Source organism: Adiantum capillus-veneris, chromosome 28 (assembly GCF_014529385.1).
Source record: "Adiantum capillus-veneris isolate H3 chromosome 28, ASM1452938v2, whole genome shotgun sequence".
NCBI lineage: Eukaryota > Viridiplantae > Streptophyta > Polypodiopsida > Polypodiales > Pteridaceae > Adiantum > Adiantum capillus-veneris.
Genome location: NC_140958.1, coordinates 26,596,819 through 26,608,865, shown reverse-complemented (window position 1 = coordinate 26,608,865; position 12,047 = coordinate 26,596,819). Strand labels below are relative to the sequence as shown.

Sequence of the window (12,047 nt, the reverse complement as noted above, 5' to 3'; positions counted from 1 at the left end):
GTCCAGAGGGCAGATGAAGATGGATCTCTATGAAGAAGGATATCTACCTCCCTCCCATATTGTCTACACATTGTACTACTTAGTTCACACATTTCACGCCTTTCACCTTTCACACCTATCAGCTTAGTTTAGGATTCCACAGCTTAGTTTAGTTGTGAGAGAGAGAGAGAGAGAGAGAGAGAGAGAGAGAGAGAGAGAGAGAGAGAGAGAGAGAGAGAGAGAGAGAGAGAGAGAGAGGGGGGGGGGGGGGGGGGGGGGGGGACCAATTAATACAATCTTGGTGGATCTAATCCAACCTCTAGGTACAAAAATAAAAATAGAGTAAAGTGAAAGACTAAAATCGTCATCACCGTCATCATCAATGCCTGAGGATACTCTGCATCGAACTGTCCGAGAATGTATTGCATCGCTCGCTGAAGACCGTCGTCAATGTCCGCCTTTGTAAGTAGTCATATTGGGCGTCTCCCATGTCGTGCTAGAATATTCATGATCTTCTAAGGAGCCTCCGTTGATCTTGTGGTCACCCTCGTAGACGTGGGACTCTAGCTCTCCCGAGCTCAATGGCTCTGTAAAGTAATATACCTCTGGTATAGGTAGGCTCTGAAGTTTGATGTGAAGCATGCTCATCTGGCTGCCGAGTCCCTGCTCTAAAGAAGTTAGTGATCTCTCTCCGTGAATGTCTCCAACTGCCTAATCTCCTCAAAAGACTCTCCCTGTGTATGCGCAGCTCTAGCCGAGGCATCTTTGATCTTGATATCTCATGACTCTAGCCAACGGTCCAAAGCCTTCTCTGAATATACCTCTAGTATAGGTAGGTTCTGAAGTCTGATGTGAAGCATGCTCATCTGGCTGCCAAGTCCATGCTCTAAAGCAGTTAATGATCTCCCTCCGTGAATGTCTCCCACTGCATGATCTCCTCAAGAGACTCTCCATGTGTCTGCGCAGCTCTAGCCCAGGCATCTTTGATCTTGATATCTTATGACTCTAGCCAATGGTCCAAAGCCCTCTCTGTATAGACCAGAGTTACCGGGGAACGCCCCCTAGCCCCCGTTCCGACGTTCCGGGGGCAGTTTCCTTCTCGAACGTTCCGAAACGTCCCGGAACGTCTGACGTTCCGGGTGGCCAGTGCAAACCGGAATGGCCGTTCCGGAATGTTCCGAAACGCCCCTGGAATGGCCAACGGCTACAAACAAATTTGGCAAGAATTGAAAAAATTGAAGTAAATGTTTGGGCTTCTTTTTGAAGTGTGCAAGGCCTCAAGGACTCATAAAATGCACCCCCCTCCCCCTTTCTCTCCACAAGCTAATCCTCAAGGCTCAAGCTCTCTCCCTCTCACACTCTCAAGATCTCTCCCTCTCAAGACACTCTCTCAAGGCTCAAGGCTTCAAGCCTTCAAGCTCTCTTCCTCTCCCTCCCACTCTCTCAAATCTCTCCCTCTCCCTCTCACTCTCTCCCTCTCTCTCATCATCTAGTCATAGCAAGGTTGAATGGTCTTCAAAACGAGTTTTTTGTGAGTATTAGAGTCAAAGCACTCTAATACTCCTTGTATTCAAACACAAGGAGCTAAAAAATGCACTATTTGGGTGTTTTTTATACCTCCCGTTCCGCCCGTTCCCGTTCCGAACCCCTAGCCGTTCGCCCGTTCCGCAGGGATCCCGTCGCCGTTCCCGTTCCGCGTTCCGGGTAACTATGGTATAGACAATGAAAGCGGCCTCATATCTCATAGTATACCGGACAATGACAAATATGATGTAGCTCTGTCTTTGACTCTATATGACACAACTAGCATATATTCGCCTCTATTGATACTCTTCTAACAATCTCAATCTCTAGCTGATGTGATAATGTGCGCATCTGACCAATAGCACATTGTATCCCATAGGATAAATAGTTTCCATCCTCTGTTAGTTGGAGAAGTTGCTCTCTATAGAAAGACATATTCGTGCCCAACTCCTGTAACGGTTGTATCCATGTGCTCCTAGTATCTAGTTGAATCAAATCCTGGCGTATGAGACTGGTGATCTCTGTCCATGAGAGAGATAGGGAGGTTGCATCCAAAGAGTACTGGAATGGAGGCAATCAATCCATGCTGAATCCATGTGACTGAAACCATGGTGTCATCTGCCAATACCAGCATGTTGTGTTCCGCTGTAGCGCTAGCTGTCGAGATGACTCAAGGGCTAGCTGAGCATATCTCTCTCTAGGGAGGTCCCATAAATTATGCATGAGGGATAATGATCTTGTAACAGGAGTTAGGGACTCGACCACGAGAGGGAGGGCAACTAGCTCGGCTCGAATAATCTCATGTGTCACTAAGGCCTTAGCCCGAATCAGCCGAAAGATCATAGAGACTAGAGGCCTCCCCATACATCTCCATCCATCAATGTTACTAGATCTGCCATGGTGGTCCACCGAGGGTCCCCAAATCTGAGCCCTGTAAAGCATAGTTGAAGCCACTAGAGTGCCAAAAAAGCCACAGCTTCATTCGAGGTTCTTGAAATTGAACCTACAACATCTTCTCCAATCCTCCCAAGATTGCATAAGCTCTTGTCAATCTACTCTTTGTTGCTCTCCTCAATGAAAACACCGGTCCACTGAAGACTACCCCAAGATAGGTGTATGCATCTGTATACTCCACCGTCCCCTGGCCATATGTAAATGTGGGTGTTGACCACCTAACCCACTGTGGTGTGGTGTGGTGTTAAACACCAGAACCTTGGTTTTCCCCAAGTTAACAGAAAATCCACTATCATGGGCAAATGTGTACTAAGCATCTAAATGACGCTACATCCCCTCCGGGGAATTACAAATCAACACGATATCATCAGCATATAACAATAGTGGGATTCATGTCCCTGCCGACTACGCTCCTTTATCACCATCCCTCTCAATGCAATCAACAATCTCATCCACATATATGCAAAATAGTGTAGGAGATAGTGAGCAACTCTATTTCACCCCGATAGTAGAGTGAACCAAATCAAAAATCCCCTCTGGAGTGCGTACATGCCCCACTACTGACCTGTAAAGAGCCATGATCCCCCAAATCAACTCTATGGGTACCCCCATCTCTTGCAGTCTGCGCATCAATCTAGCTTTGTGCATTGTATCGAAGGCTTTACGGAAATCCACAAAGCAGCACTGTCGTCTCCCATGTGATCTCCCCTCCTCCATAATTGTTCTGAGTGTTAGAATATGATCAAGAGTAGAAAAATCTCTCCTAAAACCCGCCTGTCCTGTTGCTCGTACACCCTCTCTCGCTGCCCATCTACTCAACCACTGCTCAAGGATGCATGCGTACAATCGTACCAATGTGTGTTCAATCATGATAGTGCGGTAGTTCCCAGGCTGCATAGGGTCCCCTGACTTGAAGATAGGTATGATAGTAGACAAACTCCAAGTGTAAGGTAGGCCCTCGCACATGGCATGATTGAACATCACTGCTAGAAGCTCTCCAAGCAGATCATGCTTTGCTACTAGGCCATCGTGATCATATGATCTCCTGGTCCACATCCCATCAATGGCCTTCTTTACCATCTTGGCGGTATAGAAAGCACATGTGTGTAGGCATGGCTTTGGTAGATCTGGTAGAGATGGTGCCCCGAGACTGTGTAAGAGATGATGCATATCAATCCCAAATCTCCGTAGAAGTGATGATTGGTGGGGGAGAATGCCCATGGAAGAGTCGCCATGCCTCGCTTGAATACTAGCTCAAAGACAATTGGTAAAAATCCTGCTCTAGTCGAGCTAGAAACGCCCTCTTCTTTAGTCGTACTAAACGTCGAGAAGCAATCCATGATTGCCTGTGAGTCATGACTCCTAGAAGTACCTCCCTCTGAAATCGGGCTCTGATCTCTCTGCACTCCTCATTATACCAGCTATTCGGAGGTATCCCAAAACGTCGTCGCTGCCCAACCTCAATGTGTGGGTATGCCTCTGTTGCTACATCTTGCAGTGTCTCTATCAATATATAAGTGAGCTCCTCTAGAGGTATCCTGGGATCCTCTGTGCATAAGGGTCTGTAAATACCATCTATGTAGACAGAATCAATCTCCACAGTAGAAGTGTATCGGGTATGCGTAGATGTTTGTGCCAATCGAGTTGTGCTGAACTGGAATGAGACAGTAAAGAAGAAATAAAGATATATTAACATCTACAAAAGGAAAACGTGGCCAATGAAATAAGTACATCCATGTTTGAAGTCATCTTTTCAACAAAAGCTGAAAATAACATCCTAAACTAAAGAGAAGAGCTGGTACTAAAAGGGCCAAATTTGAGGGGGAGATCCGGTACTATCTCTCTAGATCAGCCGGAGAGCTTGGCTATGAGATGGGCCATGGCTGTCCTGCTGAGGCATCTGGTGTTGTGCCTCTAGTGTCTCGCTAGGATAGCTCTGATCTGACCATAATATGGGCTCTTGGGCGTCCCTCTAGTGGTCACCATCGTCGGCCTCGGTAGAGTACGGTGGCTCTATTGAGTGTGACTCCACAATGGGGGGTGTTGTGTCTCCAGTGTCTTGCTAGGATACCTCTCATCTGATCACAATATGGGCTCTCAGATGTCGCCTTTGTCAGGCTCGGTAGAGTGCGATGGCTCTATCGTGTGTGACTCCACAACAAGGGGTGTAAGGTATGCGGCAAAGTGGCTCTATCACTCTTGATTTGCTGGGTGCGAGGTCTAGTCTACCAAAGAAATCTTTCACTGCTCTTTGTTTTGCTGCCTCTGGCAGAGGTGGTCTCCAGTCTCATCGTCGTGTTGTGAGGCATCCCTAGAGCTCATAAATGAAGAGCTCTACACATTGCTGGTCCTCATACTCCATGACACGATAAAGGCGTCCGAAACCCTCCCGAAGGAGGCAGTGATACCCACCCTACATGTTATAGTATATTAGGCATCTGCATATGTAGTGTTCCTCTGTCTCCGGCTCTCAGCCACAAAACTCAAAGAGAGAGAGAGAGAGAGAGAGAGAGAGAGAGAGATGAAGAAGTGAATTTTTAGCGACATGGGAAACTATCCCAAGAGACCTCAAAGATCTATCCGAAGAGAGAGAGAGAGAGAGAGAGAGAGAGAGAGAGAGAGAGAGAGAGAGAGAGTATGTGGCATGTAGACATCCATGTACCTCCGTCTCTGTATGAAGCAATTTGCTAGAATGGTCGGAAAGTGGTCTTTGTAGTATTGCTTCTTCGTGCGGAGAGGCTCTCTAGGTGTGATCTATGTCTCTCGGGTATATAGCTGCCAAAGATCTTGTGTGAGTACTCTCTTCTGCTTTTGGTGTGAGAGGCGTGTCTGGGGGGAGTCAAGGTCATACTGGCAAGGAGGTAGGTCCGTGATGTCCAAGCTGTGAGATGTAAACCACCTGTGACATGAGAGTACCATGATCTTGTCTCTCTCCCTTGATGCAGTTGTATCGATGCCTCAAAAGCTTTGCATGTAAGTCTATCGGATGGGGGCTCTCTCATGCATTGGATGAAGCAGACCGTCTGAAAGAAGGCCTCCACGAACGAGCATTGGTGGTGCAGCTAGCTCTGCTTTGATGATGTTATGTGGAACTGAGAGAGAGAGAGAGAGAGAGAGAGAGAGAGAGAGAGAGAGAGAAAAATGAAATGAAATGTTATATTAACGTCTTCCAAAGGCCTAAGTGACCTACGAGACCACAGAGAGAGAGAGAGAGAGAGATGGACAAAGCTTTTGGCAAAATTGTGTAGACTTCCCAAGGCCAGTTTGAGCTTCTATACCATCCTCATGATTAACTGTATCCTATCATCATCGACATATCCTGTGGTTGTATGGGTGTTTTCCCCCATGATGTCATTGCATATCTTTCAATGTCTTCCCCATATTTCTTGTATATTGACCTATGGTCAAATATTATGCAAAGGTAAAAGCCCCACTTTTGCCACACACACACACACACACACACAAAATGAAATGAAATAAAATGTTATATTAAACGTCTTCAAAAGAACAAACTGACCTATAAAACCAAACTGATACAATCTTGGTGGATCTAATCCGATGTCTGGGTACAAACATAAAAATAAAGTGAAGTAAAGTGAAAGATTAAAATCATCATCATCATCATCAATGCCCGACGATGCCCAGCATCGAGCGAGAAAGTACTGCATCGGTCGTTGAAGAGCTTCATCAATGGTCTCCCATGTCGTACTAGAATAGTCTTGATCCTCTGATGGAGCCTCTCTCAATGTCGCGGTCGCCCTCGTAGACGTGGGCGTCTAGCTCTCCCGAGCTCAATGGCTCTATCAAATAATATACCTCTAGTATAAGTGGGCTCTGAAGTCTTATGTGGAGCATTCATGAGAGTGCACGTGTGCGGAAGAGAGAGAGAGAGAGAGAGAGAGAGAGAGAGAACACAAACGCGAAAGATGGTGAAGAGGGGGCGATCATCCCCCCACTGACTACCAGAGCAAGAGACGCAATACAATGTGTCGGATTGTGTAAGTCCCTGGCTCCCTATATAGGTGCCCCAAAGGGAGGTAGGGCAATGTATAAAAAACCCCACGACCCAGCAAGAAATAGGTCTATAAGGATCCCGGACAAGGTGGGCCGCCTGCCCAGATGTGAGAATGCAGTTTGTATGCATATGTAAGTGTGGGTGGCCAGCCCGAAGACACACTTGCGGTACATGTATGCCCTAGACCTATGTGTGAAGCAACAGAGTGGTATAAATCTAACACCCCCTCTTAGCACCTGATGCTGAACAAACCACATGAAGCCAAAGATTTGGGCGAATGATGAAGAGGTCTGTTGCGATGTCCACGTAAGGGTAATACTCTGACGAACTCCATAGCAACAGTCTGGGGTGTCTCAACCGCCAAGAAATCTCCACAGTGTGATGCCGTCACGAGCACTGTAGCAAATTGTCTATACTCCGCCAATACAGGGTGAAGATATTGCGTGAAGGTCCCGAACTGAGTGTAAAAATAACTCCTTGTCGTAAAAGAAGTGCCAATAGACCTGCAAGTGTCCTGCCCAATAGGATCTGTGGTGTCTATAGTCAAACGGTCTGGAGGAAATGGAGAATTCCCAAAACCATCGTGAGAATCACCAGAAGCCTGTCAAAGAGTAAACCTAGAAGCCAAGGTGGTGAGGTGACTAAGCTGTGTAAAACTCCAAGAAGGCCACAGATGTAGCAATCAGCATCATAAACTCCTCCGAACCAAGGAAACCCATACTAAACAGTCTTCATTGAAGAAGCTACCGTAAGCTACAGCAATCACCGAGAGACCGCACAGATGACCACCGGATCGTGTCCTGTCAATAGGTAGGGTAATCCAAGACGAGTGGAAAGCCAGACTCAACAGTCTGTGATATGAAGGGCCTCAGATAAGAGATGTGGTCAGATCAAGTTGTCTGCATCGTGAAGGAAAGCTAGACTGAGCAGTCTGCGTTGTGAAGAACCTCTGAGAAGAGGAAAGGCAAGACCACTCTGTCTGCGTCGTCTTGCCTGTATCTCCTGCCTCCAATCCTCAGGTATCAACCAAAACAGGATCTGCGCCAACAACGTCACCAAACCGCAACTCGATGTGGCTTTCAATGTAATGAGTCGGGAGTGACCTACTGCCTAGGTTGGGGGATAAGTGTGTTGTAAGGTTACCGAGGGTGAGTGTAAGCAACTTTGAAGGTAGCAATCCAAATAATCAGGAGTGTAGAAGAGCGACTCCACTACCATCCAAGCCATGCTCCAAGTGACTCCGGATGTAGTCACGTGATGATGCCTGATCTCCCGCATCTTACGGGTAAACTCTCCAAGAGAGTCTAAAGAAATGAAGTCCCACTCCAATCTATAGATCCAAGCAATGAACCTGTCCAAGAAGAGATCCAAGATCCTCTCCCTAAGCCCATGTAGATGCTCCTGCGTAGGAAAGTGATCTGACGTGTCGAGGCCAATTGGTAAGTGTCTGTCCACCAAAGATGATGGTGTCCTCTCTGGGAATGTCGTGATCCGATATGCCATGAGCATGGCCATATCTCGTGTGAACTCCTCTAACGAGTACATAGGTGTGTCCATAGCAAACCACAAATCACCACCCCCTCAGGAGTGCACAACCGCCGAATGATGGCTGGAATGAATGGATCTCCCAAGGAACAAGGAATAGGATCTCACGTCGTCAAAGAAGGTCCTGTCTCCAAAGCTAAAGCAGTCCACAATAACAGCTCAAACAACCACCGGATGGTGTCCTCACGAGCAAGGGAGTGATCGACCACACAAGAGGCAAAAAATTCAGCCTGCTATCCGCCCAAAAAACGCTACAAAGGGTGCTGAAAACGCTGCTATAACAGAGATTTCAATGTGCCTGTACGCCACCGATCAGTACGAGAGTGTCGCAGAGGTTCAGATGAGGGGGTTCTCGCACTTCTCAGTCCTCGAGGGGCTGAAAACAGAGAGCAAGTAATTAGTGCCAAAAAAAAGTGCCGATGTCGTTTAGAAACCTGACAAAAGATTGTATCTGCTGGTGCCAGGCAGTAGCAGAATCTCCCGTAGAAGTTTTGGCCGCTCCCATGTGTGCAAGAGGCTTAGAGTTTGCTGAAAACGCAGCAACCTCAAAAAACGCAGCAACTTCTGAAAACGTAGATCTGATTTAGAAAACGCAGGGCTGATCTAATGCCTTGGGGTGCGTTTCTCTACAAGGAGGGAGCACCAATAGAGGGAGCAGTAGATTGATGTCTTCAAAGCCAAAAACGCTGGCCTGATTGAAAAAAGCTGATCTGCTGAAAATTACAATTCTCGCAATGAAAATTTGCAAAAGTGCTAGCGCTACGCCTCCACAACGGAATCGATGATGATTCTCCGAAAAACGCTGGCTGTTGTCATCCCTTGGGAGGAGAACTTGTTGTTGAAGGTGCGCCTTGGACTCAACTGGCGATTGATACCCTATGAGAGCGCGCGTGTGCGGAAGAGAGAGAGAGAGAGAGAGAGAGAGAGAGAGAGAGAGAGAGAGAGAGAGAGGAGAAGAAGAAGAAGAAGAAGAAGATTGTTTTAACATCGTAGAAAACTATCCCAAGAGACCTTATAGATCTATCCGAAGAGGAGAGTCGACCTCAAGACCTGTTATTCAAGAGAGAAATGGCATAACCAATCTACCACACTTGGGTGATAGAAAGGTTATACCATTTTCCTCTTTTTATCAGCACGCACGCGCACACACACACACACCCAAGAAGAGAGAAATGAAATGAAATGAAATGAAATGAAATGTTATATTAACGTCTTCAAAAGGCCAAAGTGACCTATAAGACCAGAAAGTTACAATGCGGTGTATTTGATACAAAGTCAGATTAACAAAATAAATTAAACTAGGATAACAGAATATAAATACTGCGGAATCCTAAACTAAGCTGATAGGTGTGAAAGGTGAAAGGCACGAAATGTGTGAACTAAGCAGTCCATTGTGTAGACAATATCGGAGGGAAGTAGAGAATCCATCTTCATAGAGATCCATCTTCATCTGCACTCTGGACGACGAAAAAGTATGGCTCGAATCCTTTGCTGTAGCCTCCTTCGAAACTGTGTAGCTCCTCTTCTCCATCGGGGTCGTCTAGATCTCCCTAGCTCCAATGCTCGGTCTATGAGAATGCCAGTAGTGTGGGCAGACCTCTCCACTGTTGGCTGCTCCAATGTCTGTTCTTCTGTGTGAGAGAAAACAAATGCCAGAGATGGTGAAGATGGGGCGATCAGCCCCCCACTGACTACCAGAGCAAGAGACCCAATACATTGTGTCAGACTGTGTAAGTGGGTACCCCCCTCGCTCCCTATATAGGTGCCCAAGAGGGAGGTAGGGCAATGCATATAAAACCCCACGACCAGCAAGAAATAGGTATATAAGGGCATCCGGAGAAGGTAGGCGGCCGGACAATGCAATATGTATGTATATGCAAGCATGGGTGGCCAGCCTCGAGGCACACTAGCCGTACATGTATGCCCTAGACCTGTGTGTGAAGCAGCAGAGTGTAGCCTGCTACAGTGTCACTTCACAGGACAAGCAGTTGGACAGTTAGCTACAGTTGGTCTAGTTCACACTGGACGGACCCTTTGGCTGGGAGTGACACGTGGCAGGGTACCTACGGTGGTCTAGTGGACGTCGTGGCCAGGTCACCACCACCACTCAGTTTGGAGATAGACTTAGCTGGCTGGACATTTATGGGCCGTTGGTGGCTCCTATGGTTGTACATATCAGTAGTCGTTTTGGGACAGTTCCATCTTATCTTGCACGTAGTCGTCTAGAGAGTCTTACACAGAGCACTGCTACACCATCCACGCACATCTGAGCCTCGACACCCTATTTTGTACCTGTGAGTCTTGGGCTGGAGCTGAGTGTGCTGCCACTCCAGAGTCTGTACATGGTCCTTTGAGTTAGTCGAGTCCACATGTTCTGGTCTACTGTTGTGTCTCTGTTATTATCCATTGTTTCTTGTATTTCATTCTGTTGAGGGAGTTTCTGTTTGTTGAGTGAGATTGTCACGCACATTGCACTGGGAACACCCACACTATAGAGAGCACGACACATTATCCGCGCTACACAGAGTGGTGTAAATCTAACAGCATGATCATCTGGTTGTTGAGTCCTTGCTCTAAAGAAGTCAATAATCTCCCTCTGTCAATGTCTCCCATTGCCTGATCTCCTCAAGGCGACTCTCCTTGTGTCCGCGCAGCACTAGCAAAAACAACCCGAGGCATCTCTGATCCTAATATCTCATGACTCTAGCCAATGGTTCAAAGCCCTCTCTGAATATACAATGAAAGCGGCCTCATATCTGAGAGAGAGAGAGAGAGAGAGAGAGAGAGAGAACGTGGACAAAGCTTTTGGCAAACTTGTGTAGGCTTCCCGAGGCCTAGTTTGAGCTTCTATACCATCCTCATGATTGATTATATCCTATCATCGATATATCCTGTGTTCGTATGGGTGTTTTTCCCCATAATGTCATTGCATATCTTTCAGGTTTTTCCCATATATCTTGTATATTGACCTATGGTTGAATTTTATGTAATGCAAAGGGTAAAAGCCCCACTTTTTCACGAGAGAGAGAGAGAGAGAGAGAGAGAGAGAGAGAGAGAGAGAGACCTTGGCTTGAAAAAGCTTTGTCAAAGCTTCCACGTGCACTTTTTGCAGCTCTTCCAGTACATGCAACTGTAGTCCTTCCAACTGTTCACTCTGAAATACGATGTGTGCCAGCAGATCATAAGGCAAGATGATTCTGTCTCAACAAGAAAGCTACAAATGAAAACAGAAAAGGTACAAATTCATACTTTCAGCTGAGAAACAAGGGTTTGAAGCTCCAAAGTTTTGTTTTTCTGTTGCTCAAGATGGCGCTGGAGTTCTTCAGCAGAAAACTTGTCTTTTTCAGGACTAGCTGTAGGGACCAAGTTAAGTTTTTCATTATTCTTTGTCACAGATCCATAGGTTTCAGCGCTTGATAAATCACCATCAAAAGATTCTGTGACTCCTGATTCCTTTCTCAGCAGAGCCAACTGAACCCACATTCCTGCCAGATCATTCTCCAAATCAGACTCCCTTTTTTCCCCCTCTTCTAGCTTCTTCCTTAACACTGTTTCTGTTTTCTCCTTATCAACCAAAGCAGCCTCCAACAACCTCTCTCTTTCCTGCCTTGCATGCAGTTCCCTCTTTAAATCTTCAGGGTCAAGTCTCCATGAGTCAATATCATCAACTTCATTGTCATTATCTTTCTCCCTGAAAGGTGCTTGTAAGTGAGTTTCCTTGTGCATGCAACCATTTCTACTATCAGACATGTTAACAAAGCAACCATCCGCTGCACACATGCTGCCAGGCCTCCTTGAAAACCCATCCCTCTGCAATAAGGACAATTGGTTCGCAAGCTTCGAGTTCTCCAAAGAGAGCTTAGTAACTTCTTTTGCCAGGTTCCTTAGCTCAACGGCTGCAGCTGAAGCGAGCCCTTTCGCATAAGAAGCTTCTCCTAACAGCTTCTGGGTTTGTATTTGTAGGCTTTCATTCTTTTCTTGCAAGCAAAGCCTCTCTTGTTTAAGGCTTTCAACCTCAGCTCCCTGCCAA

At 46.5% G+C, this 12,047-nt stretch overlaps 1 protein-coding gene across 4 annotated transcripts in view; it reads right to left on the bottom strand.

Moving 5' to 3' along the window:
• LOC147420202 (kinesin-like protein KIN-7D, mitochondrial) overlaps nt 1–12,047 on the bottom strand; it is a 101,302-nt gene that overhangs the window by 33,406 nt on the left and 55,849 nt on the right. For all 4 annotated transcript variants that reach the window (XR_015187020.1, XM_086504965.1, XM_086504964.1 and 1 more), the window contains exons 21-22: nt 11,267–12,040; nt 11,082–11,171 (exon numbers count right to left, since the gene is read on the bottom strand). Coding sequence is in view for 3 of the 4 variants with exons in the window: in XM_086504965.1 (XP_086361091.1) it covers nt 11,082–11,171; nt 11,267–12,040 (864 nt within the window). In the remaining variant the exon portion in view is untranslated. The remainder of the gene's footprint in view (nt 1–11,081; nt 11,172–11,266; nt 12,041–12,047) is intronic.